The sequence below is a fragment of the Myotis lucifugus genome, unplaced genomic scaffold, assembly GCF_000147115.1.
Source record: "Myotis lucifugus unplaced genomic scaffold, Myoluc2.0 scaffold_58, whole genome shotgun sequence".
Taxonomy (NCBI): Eukaryota; Metazoa; Chordata; class Mammalia; order Chiroptera; family Vespertilionidae; genus Myotis; species Myotis lucifugus.
In genome coordinates, this window is record NW_005871106.1 from 4,513,438 (window position 1) to 4,538,206 (window position 24,769).

The 24,769-nt window shown below is 34.2% G+C and overlaps 1 protein-coding gene across 8 annotated transcripts in view; it reads left to right on the forward strand.

Moving 5' to 3' along the window:
• Window positions 1–24,769, forward strand: part of ANKRD12 (ankyrin repeat domain 12) — a 79,422-nt gene that overhangs the window by 9,379 nt on the left and 45,274 nt on the right. For 3 of the 8 annotated variants that reach the window (XM_023754245.1, XM_006089283.3, XM_006089281.3), the window contains 5 exons: window positions 3,188–3,335; window positions 11,186–11,254; window positions 16,464–16,610; window positions 19,703–19,903; window positions 22,731–22,873. In XM_023754245.1, coding sequence (XP_023610013.1) covers window positions 3,188–3,335; window positions 11,186–11,254; window positions 16,464–16,610; window positions 19,703–19,903; window positions 22,731–22,873 — 708 coding nt within the window. Of the gene's footprint in view, window positions 1–3,187; window positions 3,336–11,185; window positions 11,255–16,463; window positions 16,611–19,188; window positions 19,347–19,398; window positions 19,593–19,702; window positions 19,904–22,730; window positions 22,874–24,769 lie in introns of those variants that run through there. The other 5 variants (XM_023754247.1, XM_006089282.3, XM_023754246.1 and 2 more) reach the window with 5 other exon arrangements.

Sequence of the window (24,769 nt, forward strand, 5' to 3'; positions counted from 1 at the left end):
CAGCCTGGTCACCCCCAAATACACCTTTCCCTGCTGGCCTGGTGTGCCCCTAACTGCCCCCCTGCTGACCTGGTCGCCTCTTACTGCCCCCCCTGCCGGCCTGGTTGCCCCCAACTGCTCCCCCTGCCGGCCTGGTCGCCCCACGCAGCCTGCTTGTTCAGTTGTTTGGTCGTCCCTCACTAACCCCCTGCTGGCCTGGTCATAGGCAGCCATCTTGTGAGGGCGTGAGGGTTAATTTGCATATTACCTCTTTATTATATAGGAAGCCTAAGCGACCGTTATGGCGGAACAACGGGTCACTGTGACACATACTGAGCAGGCAGGCAGGCGAGCGGTTAGGGGCGAGCAGGCAGGCGGGCGAGAGGTTAGGGGCGAGCTGGCAGGCAGGCGAGTGGTTAAGGGCAAGTGGTCCTGGATTGTGAGAGGGATGTCTGACTGCCAGTTTAGGCCTGATCTGGCAGTTGGACATCCCCTGAGTGGTCCTGGATTGTGAGAGGGCACAGGTCGGACTGAGGGACCCCCCCCCCCCGCCCATGTACAAATTTTGTGCACCGGGCCTCTGGTATATATATAAAAGCCTAAGTGACCATTGGACCATTTGATCGTTCCACTGTTTGACTGGTAGCTATGACACGCACTGACCACCAGGGGGCAGATGCTCAATGCACAGGCATGGAAACATGGAACAGACTGATGAATCTCAGAGGGGAGGGGCTGGAGGGAGGGCGGGAAGAGATTAACCAAAGATCTTATATGCATACTAGAGGCCCAGTGCACAGATTCTTGCACTTATGGGGTCCCTCAGCGTGGCCTGCAGGAATCAGGCTGAAACCAGCAACCCACATTTCCCAAGGGGTCCCAGATTGTGAGAGGGTGAATCCATGCACAAATCCATGCACCGGGCCTCTAGTATGTGAATAATAATTAAACCTAAATTTTAAAGAATCTTTATGAACAAAATGCATGCCTGTGAAGCTCCATTTCATTGGCAGAAGTGAAAAAAACAAGTTAATAGGATTTTACTTTATAACTGGGAAATAAGAAGCTTTTATTTTTAAGCAATCTTTACCATTTAAGATACAAGGTAGCCACCATCTCTTCCTAATTTGCTAATAGATTTATTAAGAATTAATGTAGTCTATTCAGATGATATCACCTGTCACTGGTTTTTCTTTAATATTTTTTAAATACTATTTTATTGATTTTTTAAAGAGAGAGAGGAAGTGGGTGAGAGAGAGAGAAACATCGATTTGAGAGTGAAACATCAATGGGCCATCTTCTGCACGCCTTCTACCTGAGATCGAGCACTGCAACCTGGCCATGTGCCCTGATCCTGGAATCAAACCAGCAGCCTTTCAGTGCATGGGATGACATTCAGCTAACTGAACCACACCTGCCAGGGCTTTCTTTAATATTTTGATACAATGAATTGCTATAAGATTATCTAATAATGAACTATTCTTGCATTCTTTGGATGAATACTGCTTGACTATGATATACTAGTACAGTAAACCCTCAATTTTGTGGCCCTTGATTTTACGGACCTTGGACTTAACCAACCAAATGTCCAGTGCATATGTCATATGTGAAAATTAACACCCTGTTAATTTTTAAATGATTTTAATCACAATTTGCTTATAATTAAATTAACATTATTGTTATTAATTCACTATTATTTTTAACAAATTTTAGCAAATAGGCCATATGTTGGGAAAAACACTAGTAATTTCCCCTACATAAATAAATATTACATATCTCAACTATTGTCTACATATTTTAATCTGAGTCACCACTCCTAAACAATGTTTGGTGAATGATTAGCATGTGATTACAACACACTGTGCACAATGTAATTGGTTCTGTTTTCCCGTGACGTGACTTCCTACAGCAGTTTTAACACATGCACTAAGCCATTCTCCAACTGTGTGCATTTTTACTTGCAGTGACTGGTGAATGCACACATATACTAGAACTATTCAGTATAAATTTAAAATTATTGTAACACATATAGAAAACTATGTGAAATTAAACTTTTCATACATACTTAATTTTAATTACACAAGTGTGCCTACATGAGTAAAAAACGTAAACTAACTAATTTGTCAACTTTTTAACGTATGCGTTCTGAAAACCTACTTTGTTATATAATGGACTTTGGGCTTTAACAGACACCCAGACTCCCAAATTAGTCCGATATATCAAGGTTTTACTGTATTAGCTTTCTAAGATACTAATTTTATTTCACAGTTTATTTAGGATAGTTTATGTTTGCATTTATTTTATAAGTAATTTAGTCTATAATTTCTGTTTTGGACTCTTCTTAGGTATCAGTTTTATTTTAGACTTAAAAAATGAATTGGGTACCATCTTTTATGCTATATACTATTATTTATATGAAATGGGAAATATCTGTTTCTTGGATTTTTCTTTCATAAACTAATTTTAGAAATGCATGTTTAGAAAATAATCCATTTTTCAGCTCTTAAATTTTGGGTGGTAGAAAAATGAATATAGTAATTTTCTGTATCTTTTTAACAACTCCTCTGGAATTGTATTTAGGTCTCTCAAGTTTTATTTTCCTCTTCTCTCTCATTTTTATTATTAGACTCACTAAAAGTTGTATTCTATTGCTCTTTTAGAACCACTTTTTGATATTGACAAATTCTACATTTAAAAAAAAGTCAGTGCTTTTATTTTTATGTCCTTTTTTCCCACCTTGTTCTTCCTTTAAACTCTCCTGCTAAGGTGATGTCACTTAGTTCTTAGTATCTAGCATATTTTTCACAAAAGAGTCATCATCATAGCCCAGTTTAGCTGTGCTGCACCAATTTGGATGTTAGATTATAAGAGTGACCTTGGTAATAACTGTAGACCATGAGGGTAGGACACTTCACCTGAATGGGTGAGCACATGATATTAATAAAACACACTGTTTAATTAAATACAGAATCAATTTTTCAGATTTATATTTATTCATTGGTATTAATATATTAAGTAAAAGTATGGGAACAAATTAAAATAAGTTGTAATTGTTGAAAGTAGTCTTGAATGCATTGAGGACAATGATGGTTTATAATACCCTCTCTACTTTTGTGTATGTTTGAAAAGTTCCTTCATAAAGTGTTTTTTAATACTATATTGCTTAGCTAATATTGTTATAATTTATTCATATTTTATTTTTTAATAGAGTAAAGATAAGATTGCATCCTATAGCAGAACTCCAAAAATTGATCGAAGTGATGTGGGCAAGGAGGTGAAAGAGAAATCGTCCATGAAACGTAAACTTCCTTTTACCATTAGCCCATCAAGAAATGAAGAACGAGATTCAGACACAGGTAGAATAATTTGTTGTTTTCTGTAAAATGTTAATCATCTTTTATTCTGATTTTTCTCATATCATTCTTTCACCTTAATAGAAAAATTTTTGTATTTCAGTTTTACCGTTTTGGGGGCAGAAATTCAAATAGTTCTCACCAAACATGATTTCTAATCCAAGATAGAAAAAAAGTTTTCTTTTTTTCTTACTCTCTCAATGTTTATTACAAATCTCATCACTTTCAGACTTAATTTTGGGGGGCGCATTTAATAGTGAAATTTACTCAATGATAGGGAGCATAGGATATGGTACATGTGAGAAAAAGTTGTTGAGTTTTTGTGGACATTGTTGAACCCACCAAGAAAAAAGTTTAGGCATCTTAGATTCAGAAATAAATCACCCTCCACTAAAAAAAGAAGGGGAAATTATTGAGGCTAACTTCCTAACTCATAATACTTTTTTTCTAAAAACTTGTATTTCAGAAATGATACTTGACATCAATCAATTTCAGTTATTCATAATAGATTAGAACCTTATTACCACTGATAAATTACTAGATTTTGTTTTAGTCCTGAACTAACCATTTCTTGAAACTAATTTAAACTTGAATGTTTATATATTTATCATAATCCTTTTATACCTTGCATTAAGTACTATATTAATGAACTAATCTTATGACTGTTTTAGCTTCACTCACAGAAAATTAGTGTTCCATTCTGAGTTTATGTACATAAATTATGTGCTATTTCTAACTTTGTAACCATCTTAATCAGCAATATGGAAATGATCTTGATTCTGAAATCTACAAAAATACCCTAAAGACTTTTGAAATGCCCTATATTAACAAAGCATTAGAAAATATTTAATTTTTAGTATACACTTTTAGAAGTAGGTAGGTACTAGGTAGGTTTCTTAGCTTGAACTACAAATTGTTCTTAAACACTCATGATATTTTTAAATCTTGAAAATTACTCTTTTTTTTTGAAGTAATTAAGAACTTGTGTGCTTTGTTCATTGTAAGTTACAGTGGCTTTTTCTAGAAATTCAAAATCTTTTTGTTTTTTCTGAAATGTGATTCTCCTTATCCTTAAGCAGTGTTTCCAAGCTGTTACTAAGTCACTTAGCTCAGAAGAAGGTGCTTATGTACTTTTAGATTAATAAGATTTAACTTATATTTTCTCCCTAGAGGTCCTTTTGCCACGCACAGACTCTGACTCTCTCTCTCTCTCTTTCTTTCTCTCTCTTTCTCTCTCTCTCTCTCTCTCTCTCTCTTTCTCTCTCTCTCTCTCTCTCTCTTCCTCTGTCTTCCTCTGTCTTCCTCTCTCTTTCTCATTCTCTCTCTCCCTCCCTCTCTCCTCCCATCCCTCTCTCCCTCTTTCCCTGGCCCAAAGCAAAATATTTTTTTTCCGTGGGGCCAAAGGCAAAATAATTTTCTTTTCAATCCAGCGGTCTTTTTTTTATTATTTAAAAAAATAAAAATACCCTGGCTGTGTGGCTCACTTGGTTGAGAGTCATCCCATGCACCAAAAGGTTGCTGGATTTGATTCCCAATCAGGATTCATACCCAGGTTGGCTCGATCCCCAGTTGGGGGTAACAGGAGGCAGCCAGCCAACTGATGTTGCATTTTCACATCAGTGTTGTTGTTTTTTCACATCAATGTTTTCTTATCTCTCTCAGTCTCCCTTCCTCTCTCTCTAAAAGTCAATAAAAATATTTTTTAAAAATAGAATGCAAAGTACCATTCAGTGATACTTTTCATATAAAAATAATTATAACACCACATCTCACATTTGACATTGATCTTTTTTATACAGTGTACTATATTTTAAATTAGCTAAAATTGTAAAGATAAAAATTCAGAAGTAAGATTTCTATTTTAAGATTTTTTTATTGATTTTTTTTCAGAGAGAGAGGAAGGGAGAGGGAGACAGAGAGACACATTGATTGGCTATCTTGTGCACACCCCCTCCTGGGGATTGAGCCAGCAACCTAGACATGAGCCCTGACTGGGAATCAAACAGGCAACCTTTCTGTGCATTAAATGATTCCCAACCCACTGAGCCATACCAGCCAGGGCAAGATTTTTTTTTTGTATATATAACAACCCTTATCTTAATATATTTAGTATTTTAAAATCTCTTAAATGTGAAAAGAAAAACACAAAAATGGAAAAATGGACAAAAGGTACAAGGAAGTAGTTTAGAACAACAAAATTACAATTGGCAAATAAATATATGAAAAAATTTTATAACGATTGATAAAATTACTGTTGGCCTAAATCATATGAAGTGGTCCCTGGTTGGAAATAGGAACTTGCTTTATTTAGTAGGTTTAAATTATAGTAATACATTGTTGGAGGTATATATGACAGCATATATAAAAAACTAAAATTTGTTAACACTTGACTTATTCTTTGGCAGTTAGTCTATAAATAATTATTGATGAGAGCAAAAATGATCTTTAAGTACATTTATCTCAGCATTGTGTTAATAGCAAAAACAAAAACCAGGAAAATACTGCTAAGTAATACAGGATTTGTTAAATTACAGTAAATCTAAAAAAGAAATATTATTTTATCCTTAAAAACAATATTGCAGAAGAATGTGCGGTGTGCAAAGTTGTTCACAGTATGTAAACTTAAAAATAGGTTATAAAAGAATATGTACTGTTTGGTTGCATTAAAGATCACATTCTGTGTATTTATATGTATGTGCATACAGAACAGATATTCACACACATATGGAAAGAAGATTGTTTAAAAGACTGTTTCATTGTAGAACGAGATTCTACAACTTAGTGGATGTGTTGTGGGTCTCATACCAAACGATTCACTGATATTGTCTAAAACTGAAATACATATATATTTTTAAATGATTGCTTAAAATTTTAAATCTTTCCATATTCAGAAATTTTTATGTGTTTATATATGAGTTTATATTTAGTATATGATATAGAGAAGTAATTTATTTAGTTTTTTTCTTTTTATATTGGATTAAAATAAAATTAATCATAACAGCTTTATATTTTAAAACTAGAGGCCCGGTGCACAAAAATTTGTGCACTCGGGGGGGGGGCCCTCAGCCCAGCCTGTGCCCTCTCGCAGTCTGGGACCCCTCGGGGGATGACCACCTGCTGGCTTAGGCCCACTCCCTGGGGGATCAGGCCTAAGCTGGCAGTCAGACATTCCTCTGGCAGCCTGGGAGCCCTCGGGGGATATCCACTTGCCAGCAGGGAGCAGGCCTAAGCTGCATTCGGACATCCTTAGCGCTGCTGAGGAGGCAGGAGAGGCTCCCACCACCACCGCTGTGCTGGCAGCTGGCAGCCTGGCTTGTGGCTGAGCAGAGCTCCCCCTGTGGGAGCACACTGACCACCAGAGGGCAGCTCCTGCATTGAGCATCTGCCCGCTGATGGTCAGTGTGTGTCATAGTGTCCAGTCATTCCCAGTCATTCTGCTGTTAGGGTCAATTTGCATATTACCCTTTTATTATATAGGATAGTGCATGTATATGATATTTTCCAAATCTTACATAAATTTCTTTCTGTCTCTTTCTCTGTCTCCTACTTCCTTTGAGTTTACTTATATTTAAAGGGATACTCAAATGTTAACATTTTATATCCAGGATTTGGGGTGATTTGTTACTTTCTTTGTATATTTTTTATGGCTTGAATTTTTAAAATAATGAACATATTTGAATGAAACAGTCATTACTGTTTTTTAAAAAGATATTCATATTGTCCAAGGAAGGCTCAATGGTCCCAAAATCATCAGCAATAATGCCATCAGCGGAATGAGTCATTCTCAGTCTTCATTTGGAGATACCCTAGTATGAACTGCTATGCCTATGCCATAGCAGTTCAGTAATGCCATCAGGGACTGGGCTGTTTTTATCTTTCTGTTCTGCCACCGTTAGCTCATATATGGGCTTTGTCTTTAACATTTTGCCTTATGGTCACAAGAAATTGCCTGCTTCTTCCTGGGCAGAAAATAGGGAGGAATGACCAAGGGCAAAGGAATCTTTCTACCAGTGAGACTTTGCCTTTTTTACTGATGAAACAACTTCCCTAGGAACTTCTGCCTGCATCTCATTGCTTAGGCTACCCTAGTTGCTGGCGAGTCTGGAAAAGTCTAATACTTTTAGCTGGGCAGATTGTCACACTAATCAAAATTGGAGTATTTCTGGTAAGAAGGAGAAAATGAATATTGGATAGGTGCCTTACAACACTGCCACTGTATAGTATAAACTTTTTAGCACAGTAATAAGTAACTGATGTTTCTTCCTAAGCAAGTTTTAATCCTACACAATCAGTCATAAAATCATAGTTATTTTCTTTCCTAGTCTAATGGCATCCAAGGGAAAGCCATAATCACTTGACATCAAGTACTGAACAGCTATCTTGAGTCTACACATGAGAGATCTCTTCTTGACCTCCAAACTAAATTTTCAATTATTTTATTATGAGTAATGCCATAAAAAGCATTTTTCACATTGTATTTTTATTATACCGTGAATTCTTTCTTTCTTTTTTTTTAATCCTCACCCAAGGATATGTGTGTGTTTTTTAAATTTTTATTTTAGAGGTAGAGGGAAGGAGAGAGAGAGACATCAGTTGGCTGCCTCCCACATGTACCCCCATCAGGGATCAAACCCAAAACCTACGTACTGATGATATATGCCCTGACAGGAATCAAACCCACAACCTTTTTGGTATACGGATGATGCTCCAAACAATTGAGCCACCCAACCAGGGCTATTTTCTTTCTTTTCATTCCTAGAAGGGTTACAGGCTTAAAGGATTAACCATTTCTGTGATGTTTCTCCAAAATAATTATATTTAGTTACTAAGCCTCCAACAGTATATGAATATTCTTTAATCTCAAATAACATGGGACACATGTTTTTCTTTAGGTTTGATAGATCTATGTTCTATAGAGGTAAATGAGTAGTAATTCAGCATTTTAGTTTATATGCTTATATAAGTGGAAAGTTATAAAATTCTTCACTTTTAAAATATTTGTTTCCTCTTATGGTGACAGTTGTAGAGCATGTTCAAATGTTTTGCACTAAATCTTCTCTGCCAGCTAGCCTTAGAAGCTTTACTTTCCTTAAGCTTTAGATGCCATTAAAGGATTTACTTTATTTAATATGACTTAAGCAAATTTGGAAAGTGGAGTTTTTTAACCATTTGTACGCCATAAGCGTCTATAGATGCAATCAGCGGACCTTTTTAAATTCAGTTCAAAATATCATGGCAGTTAACTGGTTAAAATAAGAAAACAAAGCCTGCCCTGGCCAGTGTTGTTCAGTTGTTAGAGCGTCAGCCCATGCACCGAAGGGTTGCTGGTTCATTCTCAGTCCAGGCACCTTCCTGGGTTGCAGGTTTGATCCCTCGCCTTATTGGGTGTGTGTGGGAGGCAGCCAATTGATGTCTGTCACACTGATGTTTCTCCCTCTCTCCCTCCCTCATGTTCACTCTCTAAAAATCAATGGCAAAATATCCTCAGGTGAGGATTTAAAAAAAAAAAAAGAAGAAGAAGCAGCAGGAAGAAAGAAAGCAAGGCCCTGGCCAGATAGCTGTTGGTTGGAGCATTGTCCTGATACACCAATGTTGCTAGTTCAGTTCCTGGTCAGGGCACTGAATGCATAAATAAGTAGAACAACAAATTGAAGTTTATCTCCCTCCCTCTCTTCCTCTTCCCCCTTTCTCTCTCTAACAACAAAAAAACAAAAACAAAACAATAACCACAAAAAACAATAAAAATGTTTTTAAAAAAACAATTTTTCTGCTAACTGTTAAAATAGCAAATAAAATCAATGCTTATCACCTTTTGAAGATTTTCATGGAGATTATTTACTACAGACTTACTCTCATCCCTTTATTATAAAATTTTCAAACATACAGTGCAAACCTTTTAAATCATTCTTGGTATTTTTTTCTTATTCTCCTACAACCCCAAACAGCATATTAACTTTAAAGACAGCTTTTAAAATATAAGTATTGCTTGTCTTGCCTTGCTATGCATAACATATCAGGGAGAGATAGTAGCTCTGCTTAACACTTAAGAGTTTTACAAAAACCTCAGTAAGTAGCAATAGTCTCATTACCGTCTAGATCTGTGGTTCTCAACCTTCCTAATGCTGCAACCCTTTAATACAGTTCCTCATGTTGTAGTGATCCCCAGCCATAAAATTATTTTCGTTGCTACTTCATAACTGTAATTTTGCTACTGTTATGAATCGTAATGTAAATATCTGATATGTAGGATGTATTTTCATTGTTACAAATTGAACATAATTAAAGCATAGTGATTAATCACAAAAACAGTATGTAATTATATATGTGTTTTCCGATGGTCTTAGGCGACCCCTGTGAAAGGGTCGTTTGACCCCCAAAGGGGTCGCGACCCACAGGTTGAGAACCACTGATCTAGATGCAGTATATCATAGAAAGAAGTGGCTTGATTGAAGGAATAGGATATGGTAGCATATAATTTTCCATTCCTCAATTAAATCTTCGTAGAATACACGTTCAGATGCCCCAAATGCGAACATACTTTTTTGAGTAAGATCCAAGGGGTGTGTGGAATTCAGATGTGTTGATTACTTCCAAAGGAAGATCTGGATAAACTGTTAACACTACTACATTAAATTAATGAATGTAATTGAAAGTTAAGTTTATCCACTATGCTTTTATCTATCACAATAATATGATCTGCTTTTGATAATCCCTTTAATTCTATTTGTTGGCACAGCTTGTTGTTTGTCACTTTTTCTTTGCTATGTAATCTGTGGAGACCATTTTGAATTTTTGCTTGTCCTTAAATGAAATTTTAAATATTCTTCATGGAATTCTTCTAGTTGTTAATTTAATGTGTTCTGTTTTGAAATGTAAGTGTCCATCAAAAGGCTTGTCATTCAATCCATTTACCCACTTGCTTTAGAATTGGTCTAAATGTTTTTTTATTAGATTTCACTTTCAGTTGAGTGAGCCTTCTCATTACTAAACTTTTAGACTTATCTTTAAATTTTTCAAATGCTATATTTTGGGGTTGCTTGGTCTCTAAATGGTTTTTTAAATACTTTTGTTTTCTTATACCTGACTGAGCTCATAATGATGTCTATAATAATGATACTGGAAAGAAAAGTATATCTCAATAAGTTGAGAATATGAATATCAGAATAATATTATTGTAGGTTAAAATGGCATATCTGCTCTAGCCATATTACCAAAAGTCAATTCTCCATATTGTATATGTCTTGAATTGTTAGGCAGAATTCCATATTCTTAGCTGATAAACATATTTTGATTGAGCTACTCTTTCCAAGAGGTCTTTAGTAGTGGTTAGTGTAGTATTGCAAACCATTAGAAATGTGTATAATTTATAGAAAGTTCTGTGGTCTAGAATGATACTGTACTCCAAAGTATTCCATTGTTTTCTGAATATGTTTGCCCTTTTAAAACAAAAATGCTGATTAAAGTCCGTTATTCAAGTTTTCTAAAGACAAATTCTAAACAGAAAAACAGTGATAGAGTACTGCATCTTTTATCATTATTCACAAATTTAAAAATGTATATAACTTTAAAGGCCATGATATGTTTTAATAAACAGCATCAGTAATATCTACTGAAAACTGCATGGTTGATTTTCCTAACTTTAATATTCTAATTGAAGAAACTGAAATCTTAGGTATGGGCCAAACCTGTGTTTTACTTATGTGTACTTTTGGCTTTACCTAAAAATAAACTTTTGGAAAAACAATGCATTATCATTGACTAACTAGTGGTCTTTTGAAAAATGTTGGCTTGTTGAATTCTGCATTTTCCTTCGTGTGCTTTTTTCTTTTCTCCTGTCTCTTCTCATTCTGTAGATTCAGATCCAGGACATACAAGTGAAAATTGGGGGGAGAGACTTATATCTTCTTACAGGACATTTTCAGGTAATTAGATTATCAGGGGCTCCTGTTTAGCCAGTGGTTTCTGTCACATTTAAAATTAAGTATTATACTATAAATAATTTCTTTTCAAACCAGTATATAGATATCTTCGGTTGAATAAGTGAACTACATCATGACACCAGATTTCCCAGCTTTTGTTTGAGATATCAGTACATCACATCCAACAAATGCTATGTATGAACATTATAAGCAGGATTACTGTTTAACTGCCACTCAGGTGTTGTGCAGTACAGCATGGGGCATCATTCACGTAGAAAATAATGTGAAAGTCAACCCCTTGTAACAGCCCCCCTATGGAAAGATACCCAAGGTGCTTAGTCTCTTTTGTTGTATACCCTTCATAAGGTATACCAAGTTGTTTTTTTTTTTGATAGACAATGTCATGTGACCCTTCAGTTATGCAGCATTTTTTAAAAAACATGTTTTAGAAAATTTTCAAGTTGAACTCTTGAATCTATAGACTTTGCTGCCTATGTTGAAATTAAAAATGAGTTAAAACACCAGATTTCCTGGAAAAATGTCATTACTATTAGCTGTGTTGGAACCTCTCTATTTGGTTATGACACCAGGTATTATGCTTCATAATTGCTCCAGATAGAAGAATACAAGAGAATATATAAATAATATTATTTTAAAATAAAAAATAAATGTATATTTTAGAATGTGACAACACACTTAGTCTTTTTTTAATGGGCTTGCATTCTTATGTTTGAATGTTTTTTAATATAAAATGTTACTTAGTCGCTAGGTCTCTAAGTGTCTACTTTTCAGCATATGACATTTAGCTATAAAATATGAAATAAACCTTATGTTTCTGATATACTGTATTTAATAAATTTGTAGGGGTGGTATAGAACCAACTAATTATTTTTAAAATTATTCTGAAAACTGTTAATTGAGCTGATAAGTCAGTTTTATTTGATTATCCAAATTTGGGGGTGAGGTCATGTTTATAATCGGCATTAAATTTAAAAGACCTACACTTATTGTGGAGTTAGGTGTACTTTTCTAAAATGAGACTCCTAAGTGCCAGGGTGCATCTGAAAGAGCTGTATGTGATGAAGCCATTCATGATTTGAGTATCTTTGATGGAAATCCAAATATATAGGCACCCAGCTGTTAGAGATTTGGATAGATAGGATAGAACCAAAGAGTAATGGCAACATTTTTTTCCTCAGCCTTTAAATATACACATTCCAGACATAATTCATGTAGTTATGTTCATCTGTATTTGAATTGTTGTCTTACACAGGGGTTGCTTAGTGGAAAAATGCCATATTCTCTAGGTTTTGAGACACTGGTAAATTTATCAACCAATTTCCAAAGAAAAACACATTTTTTTACATATCCTCACCAGAGGATATGTGTTAAGAGAGTGAGGAAGGAGGAGGAGAAAGAAAGAGAAACATTGATGTGAGAGAAAAACATCAATCAGTTGCCTCCTGTATGCACCCCCACCAAGAATCAAACCTGCAACCTTTATGGTGTATGGATGACACTTCACCTAACTAAGCCACCCAGCCAGGGCCCAAGGAAAACAATTTTGTCTCTTTTCCTTAATATACTCTACTTAATTTGGATGTGACAGTGTTGAGCTTTCTATTTATTCTGACAAGACCTGGGGAAAAAAAGCATTTTTGAGATTATAAGACTGAAACATCTCCATATTTCTAAAGATCCTCTCTGAACATTGAAATAAAGAGTGTTAGATTGCTGAAAAGTCCATTTTTCTGTTTTTCTTTAGTCATAAGTGAATCACTTGAATTAAAATATATAAATATAAGGTGGCTGACTGCAATTTCAAGTCTATAGTAGACTGTACCTTAAATGAGTACATGTGTCAGTATTCCTGTGTTTAAGTTTTTTAAATGCTGACTGGCTGTTCAGACATATAAACACATACTTCAGTTACTGAAACTTGAGAAGACAGGTCAAAGGAAACAGGTTCTTCACAAGATAGATCCAAAATAGCCAAAGTTTTGTTCAATGCTTTAAACTTGAAAAAGCATACTTAGAGACATGTTAATGTAACACTTTTATAATTTTGAAGAATGGTATATAGTTATCTTTAACCTAACTGTTTACACCTGCTACTGTTTACTTACCTTCTTCTTCTAGCTCATTTAAACATGAACTCAGACAAATGACTAGAGACTCTCAAAGGAAAAAACAGGATTCAGATTGGATGCTAGTATCTAATTTGAATATTTGCTTGAATATTTGGAGTATATCCAGTTTGTGTATTCTTTTTCAAAATGTAATGATTATATTTTTGATCATTTGGCAGCATGGAATTCTAATAATGAATTTGTAAATGTCTCACGTTTTCTCTAAACAGAGTGCATATCACTTAAGAGCATTTTATTCATTTATTTTTAAGAGCATTTTCTTTTTAAAACATTGTATTAAAATGCAATAAAAAACAAAAATAATCAATTGTTTTGCAAATGAGAAAATAAAAGTTTCCCCAAAAATTTTAGAAATTATTTTTAAGGCCAGATATTATGTAGTCTTTGTTTCCTCCAATTACTAGCTTTAACTTAATTCCCTTAATATATCTTTTCTACTTTCTATAAAATTTTCACATTGTAAAATATTTTTAGGTGGAAACAAAATATTTTAAGAATAAAATACTTTACAGTGTGAAAATTTTATAGAAAGTAGAAAAGATATATTAAGGGAAATAATACAAGAGAACCAAAATGAACAGAACATTAATAGGAGAAAGTACGTCTTTCGGAAAAATATAGGCTTCTCTAAAAGACTTGTTTAGTACTTTATAAGATATTTAGTAAGTTAGATGAAACCTTGCTGAAACTGGATTTATACTAAATTGGATCATTAATGATAATGAAATGAGGAAAATTAAGATAATATATGAACTCAATAAAGACTGACTTAAATCTTTAAAAAAATTTAAATATATGTGTGTTTTTTATTGATTTTAGAGGAAGGGAGAGGGAGAGAGAGAGAGAAACATCAGTGATGAGAGACAGTCATCGATCAGTTGCCTCCCACACCAACAGGGCTTAAGCCCGCAACCTGTGCCTGTGCCCTGACTAGGAATCAACCATGACCTACTGGTTCATAAGTTGATGCTTACCCACTGACCCACACCAGCCAGGCTTGAAATGTTTTATTATAGAAAATCAAATATCAACAAAAGGGCCAACTTAGGAACTATTGAATTTTGAGTGATTTGTGGGCAGAGGAGTTTAAATATTAGGAACTCAAATTGTTCTAGATCATTACAATGCCAATATCTTTTAATTAACTGGTACACTGCAAGAAGTATTACTTTAAGTTCTATGCTATTAATAATATTTAATGTTTAATATCAAGCTTTTATTGGTTTCTTGAAACTTGCTAGATTAATAAATGCTATCTCATAGAGTAGTTTAGCTGCTGGCCACAATACTTATGAATAAGCCTTTTCTTCCACTCATTTTTGCTGCTTTTAAGTTTGTTTTTAAATTTTACTTATTAATTTATTTTTGTAGCCCCTCTGCAAGACCCTCAAATCTGGATCAGTAAATCCCAGATATTTGTTTAGGATTTCCCAAGAAATACTAGTAGATGCCTCAATAGTTAATAGGCTGACCATCAGCATTAATTCTTTTTAAAATACATATATATATATATATATATACACACACACACACACACACACACATATACACATGTACACACACACACACACACACACACACTAGAGGCCCGGTGCACAAAAATTTGTGCACTCGGGGGGGGGGTTGTCCCTCAGCCCAGCCTGTGCCCTCTTGCAGTCTGGGACCCCTCAGGGGATGACCACCTGCTGGCTTAGGCCCACTCCCTGAGGGATTGGGCCTAAGCTGGCAGTCAGACATCCCTCTGGCAGCCCGGCAGCCCTCGGGGGATGTCCACTTGCCAGCGGGGAGCAGACCTAAGCTGCAGTCGGACATCCTTAGCGCTGCTGAGGAGGCAGGAGAGGCTCCCACCACCACCGCTGTACTGGCAGCCATCAGGCCATTATAATTTGTCATTTGTTTTTCAATCTTTATTTTATATTTTTTAAAAAATATTTTTATTGATTTCAGAGAGGAAGGGAGAGGGAGAGAGAGACAGAAACATCAATGATAAGAGAGGATGATTGATTGGGTGCCTTTTTTGTATGCCCCACACTGGGGATTGAGCCCACAATCCAGGCATGTGCCTTGACCTGGAATCAAACTGAGACCTCCTGGTTCATAGGTCGATGCTCAACCACTGAGCCACACTGGCTGGGCTGCATTAGCTCTTTTAGGACCTCCTGAATTAACTCCCAGAGAAATCCAAAAAAAAAAAAAAAAAAAGAAAAGAAAAGAACAGACATCTGTATCTCTTTGACCTGTAGAATCCAGTTCCATCTTATTTTTCTCGCATCTTAATTATTGGGGAATACTGTCTGTATTGCCAAAGAATTTCCCAAATAGCTAAGTTTAGTGCTAACTTAAGACAGATCAAATCGCTTTGAAAAATCTTTAGACATTTTTGAATTTTTGCCGGATCTCAACCCCCCCACACACACACACATATACACAGAATCTTTAATTTGTTCATTTTTAACTTTAATATTTCTTGTTCAACTTTCCTATGACTGGAATAAAGTGATTCATTGTTTTTTAAATCAATAATAGGTCTGTGTGATGAGACTTGTCTCATATACTTATCTTTTTAGAAGATTGTATAAATCATTAGTGAAATTCAGGAAGTAATTTGAAGGAGCATTGCTATGTAGACTTCCCAATAATTAAAAAGTGTAAAATTATAGTGAGTGAAAGAGAAGTTTCAAAGATGTAACACTAAGGAATGTTTGAAATGTTGTTGAAGTTAAATTTTAATAGGACAAATCATTAAATACAAATTTTACTTGGAGTAAATTTCCAAATGTTATTAGTTCTCTGAAAACAATAGAATTAATAACATTCAGTAAGAAAATTGATTATATAATATAATAAAAGTATGGTACTCTTTCGTCTGCCTATTGTTGGTTCATACACACGTTCCCATATACATGTATAACATCTATTTTTAAAAAGTCATTTTATGTTTTGCTTTTTTAATCTTTATTGTTGAAAGTATTACAGATGTCCCCCGTCCCCCGTCCCCCCGAGTTTTGCTTTTGAGTGCTTACATTTGTTTCAAATTCTTCTATACTTATTAATAATTCCAGAGAAAGAAGGTCCAGAAAAGAAGAAAACAAAAAAGGAAGCTGGAAATAAGAAGTCCACACCAGTTAGCATTCTTTTTGGTTATCCACTCTCAGAGCGAAAGCAGATGGCACTTCTTATGCAGATGACAGCAAGAGACAACAGTCCAGGTGAAATTTACCATCACTGAGTTCATGTTTACTCTTAGTATTCCTCCAAATCCAGCCTTGTCTTAACAGTTATTTTTAACTACTTTAAATTTTTATTCCTAGATTTAGTCAGAATTTCTTGTAACATAAGTTTGTAACTACATTTATTTGTGTGACAATTGTTTATTGTCTGTATCCTCCACTAGATGAGAAACTACACAAGAGCAGGGATCATTGCATTAGTGGACATTCAGTAAATACTTGTCAATTAAAATGAGCAATTTAGAAATTGGTCAGTCAGCTTGAGAAATCTGTTGCTGAACTGGGTGCTTTTATCTCACTGAAGAATTTCTTTACTCCTGTTTCTATAAAGCTGCTTCTAGGTTTATAGTTTACTTTTCAGTTCACTAGCATCCTGGTGATAAACTGATGATCTTATCATATTATTACTTTTAGAAGTAAGAGTTAATTCATGTTTTACTGTTATTTTATTTAAGATCTAGGTAATTATAAAAGAAAAAATATCTGCAGTATGTTGTATAAATTTATCTCATATTTCATTTCACACTTCCAGTTAAGGAAATGTATGTGTGTTTTTTCATGTACTGTGTCCCCCAGAAATAATTGAAAATGGCTTACCAGCAGGACCAAAACAAAATGGAACAAACAAATCAACCTGTTGATTTATTAAAAGGAACTCAGATAGCTGGACTGATATAGTTATTACTTTGAGCATTGAATTTTGCTGTGCATTCTGGCAGCTAACAACACAAAAGAAAAGTTTTGAGTTGTATAATTCTCATTGAGTGATACAAGAAAGTAAATCTCTTTTGTCTATAGAAAAAAAGTTATTTTAGCTCTAAATTCAAGGCTTCTTTGCATAAGACTTTGGGTAACATAACAGACCCTGTTGAAGTGCATTGAAAAAGACACAATTTTTCCAGTGAACTTTTCCTGTGTTGGCTCTTTTTTTAAAAACTGAGACAGCATGCTAAAATTTCTAGAGTTTGTGTATCAAAGCATGTGTGTACCTAATATCTTTCACTAATAAAAATGTTAGGGCTTTCTGCCATTTTAAGTAGAACAGGTTTTGGTTATTGTCCCACCTTTCCACCCCTACCTTGGTAAAGAATGTAGCCAAGTTAAGGATTTTTTACAGTGTTAAAACTTGAAATGTTTCTGTAAAATACTGACTTTGAATCAGATATAATAGTTAGATGGAAAGACTTTTAATTTTAAAACTGATTTTTTTATAGCATGAACTTCTATCCTTAGAATAAATTAAAGAGTTAATACAATAAGGCATTAAGTTAAAGTCCTTCCTTATCTTAATAGCCTCCTATCTTGACAGACAATGACTATTATCAGTTTCTTCTAGAAATGTACTAGCCATAAGCATGTAAATATATTACATCTTTTGTTATAGATTGTTTTTAACTATAAAAAAGATCATTTTTTAATACTGTTCTGCAATAGGTTCTTTTTATTCAAGGAAATATCTCAGTCAACTTATTAATATACTAGAGGCCCGGTGCATGAATTTGTGCACGGGTGGGGTCCCTTGGCCTGGCCGGCGATCAAGCCTATCGGGGGGGCCAGCCAGCCAGGGGGAGGGGCCGTAGGAGGGTTGGCCAGCAGCGGGGGTGGGGGGGTGGGGGAAAGGGCTGTGGGAGGTTGGCCAGCCAGGGGGAGGTGCCACGGGTGGCTGGCTGTGGGAGCGCACTGACCACCAGGGGGCAGCTCCTGTGTCGAGCGTCTGCCCCCTGGTGGTCAGTGCGCATCATAGCGACTAGTCAACTGGTCGTTCGGTCATAACAGTTGCTTAGGCTTTTATATTTATAGAATATAGAATTAGAGTGCAAAGCTTTAGGAATATCAAACTGTTTGCCAACAGCATATTGATATATTGTTCATTGTTTTATCTGTTTCATAATTAATTTTTCATGTTTTTGTTATGTTTAACCCGCTTGCCATTATGGATAGTACTACTTGTATGTGTGATTACTGTTTTGGTATGGCTAACAATATTTTATATAAATTCCTTGCAAGTTGTATGAATTAAAAAGTATGTTCTTTTGTTTTTAAGAAGTTCAACAATTAGTTTTCTTAATAAATAACGTGACTATAAAAATTATAAAATACATTTATTCATTCAACAAATATTGCATGAGTACCTTGTACCAAGGAGTCTAAGACATCAAGATGTAGTGATAAATAAGATAAAGTCCTTGCTCTTATGGAGAGTATGTTATAGATACAGATAGGAAGCTTATAATGACAAAATATACTTTAAAAGTCAAAAGGTAAACTTTAACCTTTTTTCTTATTGAGGAAAGGATGATGTTACGTTAGTGCTCTAACTACACTAGAAAATTATTTTCCATGGACTTTTCTCTTAGAGCAGTTGTTTCTTTTAAATAGTTGTAAATTTTAGAATTAATTAGTAATGTTATACATACGTCTTGAATCCTTAACTGATTAAGAAACTGGTTTTTGTTTTTTCCCCAATAGTTATGAAATGTGGAGGAGAGGACATTGGACATCATCTAGTCTACCATTCTTGTTTTTGATAGAGAAACCGAAACAAATCAAAAGATGGGAATCATAGCAAAGCACTTTTTTTTCTCTTTAAAGGCCTTTCCCCAGCCTCTCCTTATTTCTTATAGTTGTTAAATTTCATTTTCATACTAAAATCATCACAACCTTAGTTTGCACTTAATATCCAAGTACAACTCCAATGCTTTGTCTGAGTCAGAGGTGTGTCTCTAGTCTTAATGTCATTTCATCTAGGTCTTAGAATAATAGCAGTTTTATCAAATTATTCATTGAACAAATACTTTTAGCATGCATACCTGATACTTTATTATTCATTTTAGAACAATTTTATGAGTAGATTGAATAAAATATTTTTTCTAAATTGGTTCATGCAATATTTGATAACCCTAAAGGAAAATCTACTCCAAGTATTTGGGTAAAATCCAAGTAAAGTTTTGGATTGTGAAGGTGAGAAGATATTCTTCCTGTTCCAGAAATTAGCACATTATCTATAAAAGCCTTTAAATGAATATACAAAATGTTTAGCCTAGAACTTTTAACTTTCTCCTTTCTTATAGATTCCACACCAAATCATCCATCACAAACAACACCAGCCCAAAAGAAAACTCCCAGTTCCTCATCTCGACAAAAAGATAAAGTTAATAAACGGAATGAACGTGGTGAAACGCCTTTACACATGGCAGCTATTCGAGGAGATGTGAAACAAGTCAAAGAATTAATAAGTTTAGGAGCAAATGTGAATGTGAAAGATTTTGCAGGTAATACTTGTAATTAAATAGTAATTATCAGGAACTAAAATTTAAAATTTATCTAAACAGGTTTTGAATACAATTTAATCTACATTTTTTTATTCTTGTTAAAAAAAAAAGAATTCTAAAACCTTACTTTATTACAGAACTGTTTTGGATTGTGTACATAAAACCCTGATCTTTACTACAATTCCATGTCAATAATTACTCAGATTTTTAAATGTTAAATTTTTTTTAGTTGACAGATTATAACATTTTAAAATCTTATTTAGGTTTTATTCTAGGTGAATTAGAGTTATATAATGTTTTCATAGTAGTTAATTTATAAGTCTTTCAAGATATTAACTTGAACATAAAGGACTATAAAGAGGTGTTGGTGGTGTTTTATTTTTTATTTTTTAATCCTCAAAGGTTAGGTTTTTCTTGATGAGAGAGAGAGAGAGAGAGAGAGAGAGGGAGGAACCTGACCAGGGATCAAACTTGCAACCTGGGTTTGTGCCTTGACTGGGAATCAAACCCAAGACCTTTCGTTGTTTGGGTTGATGCTCCAACCAACTGAGCCACACTGATCAGGGCAGTGGTGTTTTATTTTAGTTACTCAAATATATCTATCAGCCTTCAGTTCTACAGCCTGCCTTTTTTTACTTAATGCGTTACAGATATTTCTGTCAGTACATACAGATAGTTCTACTTCATTCATTTCAACAACTGTATGGTATTGTATAGTATAGATTCTATGGACAATACTTTAGTGAACACTTGTAGAAATATCTTTGTGTATAGTTATGGTGGAAGGATTGTCAGTATTCCAGTTAGAAGGAAAACTGCTGAATCAAAGGGAATGCATATTTTAAAATATTTGAAATACAGGCATATGACCCTCCAGAAAAATCTTTTATCAGTTTACACTACCATCAAGAGTACTATAGAAAGAGCTCTTTTCTTCACATCTTCACTAAAAGTGGATATTATAGATTTAATTATTAGCACTCTGGCAATTGAAAAATATATCTTTAATTTGTACTTTCTTAATCAGTAATGACAGTGAATATTTCTTATATTCTGTGATTGTGAGATTCAGTTCTTTGCCCATTTTTCTTATGTTTGGTAGTATTAATATGTAAGAGCCCTTCATTTTAGTGTAGATTTTAATTATTGAATATGTAAAGGTTTTTACTTTCTGTGGCCATGTTTGAATTTTCATTACAGTGTTATTGTACTAAAGTTTTTAATGTAATTATATAAGTTATTGTTTTCATTTTTGGGTTCTTTGGTATTTTATTTAAGGCGGCCTTTTCTGCCCCTAATTCATAAAACCATACCCTTATATTTTCTTTTTTTCCAAATTTTATTTTTGTTTTGTTTTTACACATAGCCCTACTAAAATACATCTGGAATTTATTTCTCTATTGGGTGTGAATTAGGGAAAGGGTGATATACAATATCAACTTTAAAGAATGAACTTAAACTTGATATTATCTATTGGAAACCAAAAATTTGTACTTTTTTTTGGCCTAACAATTCACTTCCTAGCATTTATCTTAAATGTATAATTATGAATGTGCATAAAGATTCAGATGTATGGTTATTTGTTGCAGCATTGTTTCAAATTTTTAAAAATTAGAAATAATTTAAATGTCCAGCAATAGGTACTTATTTAAACAAATTATGGCATGTTCAATCAATGTGATACTATATTGTAGAAAAGTGACATGGGGGATTATTTTCATTGTAGTAAGTAAAAGAAGCAGGTTAAACAATCTTCCAAGTTTTGTTTTAAAATTATAGATATGAGAGGGAGAGAATCTAGTAGGATTTATGTTAAATTATTTAAATTATTGTATCTAGGTGTTGGAATTATGGGTAATGCTTATTTTGTGCTTTGTAGATTTTTGTTTCTTTTAAATCCTCACCCTAGGATATTTTTCCATTGATTTTTAGAGAGAGTGAAGAGAGAGGGAAAGACAGAAACATCGATGTGAGAGAAACATATCGATTGGTTGCCTCCTGCATGAGCCCCAACCAGGCCTGGGCCAGGAAGGAGCCTGCAACGAAGGCATGTGACCTTGACCAGGAATCAAACCTGAGACCCTTTAGTCTGTAGGCTGACGCTCTATCCACTGAACCAAACCAGCTAGGGTTGTGCTTTGTCGTTCTTATGTTTTCTAATTTTTCTTTCATGAACATATAACTTTATTTTAATATAAAAGTAATTACAATGATACATTTATTCCAGTTTAAATAAATATTAAATTCAGAAAAGATTGTATTGACTTAACAGATGAAAGCTCTTAAAACAAAGGGGTTTTTGTTTGCTGAATGAAAGACCCTTACAAGGTTATTAATATTTTGTCTCTTTTTCTATTTTTTTTCTATTTTTTTCTATAGTCAGTTGATTATAAATTTTAGCAAGTTTATATTTATTGGATAAGCTTAAATGTTTAATATTTTGCCAAATAATTTAGCTTTAATGGAAATAATATTATCATGAATGAACCTTCTGTAAGATTAGTGGTGTTCCCAGGTATTTATTTCTTGTTCGTCACTCCTTTTTCTTTCTGTAGTATGTGCATTTAAAATCAGTATGTCACACATGCTTATGTATATGGAAATATATATAATTATTTTTATTACAAGGTCAATCTGTCAAATAGCTAGATGTAGTGGTTAAAGTGGATGTTATTTACAATAAAAATTGTACAGTGTCATGCTCCCTATCTTTTTTTAGACTTGTTAATATTTAATGATCCCTCTATAGTCAGTTGATTATAAATTTATAGTCATTTATTCCTGCATTTTAGTGAACTATATGCTTAAGTTAGTATTCTAACCTTAGGTTGGACACCACTGCATGAAGCCTGCAATGTTGGATATTACGATGTTGCTAAGATACTTATAGCAGCTGGAGCAGATGTTAACACACAAGGATTAGATGATGACACTCCACTCCATGATTCTGCTAGTAGTGGGCATAGAGATGTAAGTATGATAGAAAAATCAATAATACTCATTTTCAAAATATAAATTCAACCCAGAGTAATTTCATTTGCTTCTTAGTCATGCGATCTCCTGTCATATTTCACTCATTGCCTTAATCAGCTTATCTGTATTTTATTTTTCCTTTTATCTGCCTTTGAACTGTTAATTCCTATCATAGTCAGGTTTAGTATTATACTTACATAAAACTTATTTAATTTGATAATTAATTATATAGGTTGGCAAAATTTTATTTCCAGGCCATTCGCCATACAACTAGATATAGTGGTTAAAGTGGATTTTTCTTACAATAAAAATTGTACAGTGTCATACTGCCTATCTTTTTTTAGACTTGTTAATATTTAATGATTCCTGTGTACATAACATTTATGCCTGCATTTTAGCTGACATTTTTCAGATGGTTTATTTGTATAATAATAATAACATATTATAATCAAACATGATTATAAATGCTCACAAATTAATGGTATCTCTAAACATCATGTTTAGTAGTTTTGCTGTAATATTATGAACCATACTGGGTTTTAAGTTTCATTTACATTTTCAACCTTTGGCATGTTGATATCAAAGCTAAACCATTCTTGGTGTGGGCCTCTTTGGATTCATCTTGTTTTGGACTTCTTGTGCTTCTTGGACTTGTGTGTTTATTTCCCTCACCAGGTTAGGGAAGTTTTCCATCACTATTTTTTCAAGTAGGTTTTCTTTTTTTAAAAATATATTTTTATTGACTTTAGAGAAGAAAGACGAGGGAGAGATAGAAACATCAGAGATAAAAGAGAGTCATTGATCGTCTGCCTCCTGCACGCTCACACTGGGAATTGAGCCTAGGCATGTGGTCTGACCATGAATCGAACCCTGACCTCCTGGTTCATGGGTTGACACTCAATCACCTAGCCCCACCAGCAGGGCAGTTCTTTCTCTTTTTTTTTTTTCTTTTTTGCTCAGTCCCTTTACCGCCCCCACCCCCAAGCCTCCTCACCCCAGAGCTGTCAACTCTTCTCTATTTATGAGTGTCTCTGTTTTGCTTGTCAGTTCAGTTTGTTCATTAGATTCTATATATGAGCGAAATTATATGGTAAAGGATAAATTTTTCTTTTTTTTTATGGCCAAGTAATATTCCATTGTGTAAATGTACCATAGCTGTTTTATCCCATCATCTACTGATGGACACTTGGACTGGTTCTAAATCTTGCCTATTGTAAATAACTGCAATGAACATGGGGGTGCATATATTCTTTCTAATTAGTGTGAGTTTGATTCGGGTTTCTTTAGATGAATTCTCAGAAGTGGAATTGCTGGGTCATAAAGCAGTTTCTTTTTTAATTTTTTGCCATAACTTCGTACTGCTTTCTACAGTGGCTGCATCAGTCTACATTCCCACCAACAGTGCATAAGAGTTCCCTTTTCTGCACATCCTAGGCAACACTTGTTGTTTGTTGATTTATTGATGGTAGCCATTCTGACAGGTGTGAAGTGTTATCTCATTGTGGTTTTATTTTGCATTTCGTAACATTGAGTATCTTTTCGTATGTTTATTGGTCATCCATATCTCCTCTTTGAGGAAGTGTCTATTGAGGTCCTCTGCCCATTTTTTAATTGGGTTATTTTTGGGGTGTTTTCTTTTTTTTGGTGTTGAGTTGTATAAGTTCTTTATATTTTGGATATTAAGCCCTTATCAGATGTATCAGCAAATAATGTTCTCTCATTTAGTGGGCTGTATTTTCATTTTGTTGATGGCTTTCTTTTTTGTGCGAAAACTTTTTAGTTTGATGTAGTTCCATTTATTTTTTCTTTTGTTTCCCTTGCCAGAGGAGATATATCAGAAAAAAAATATTGTCTGAGAAATGTCGAAGATTTTACTGCCTGCCTATGTTTTGT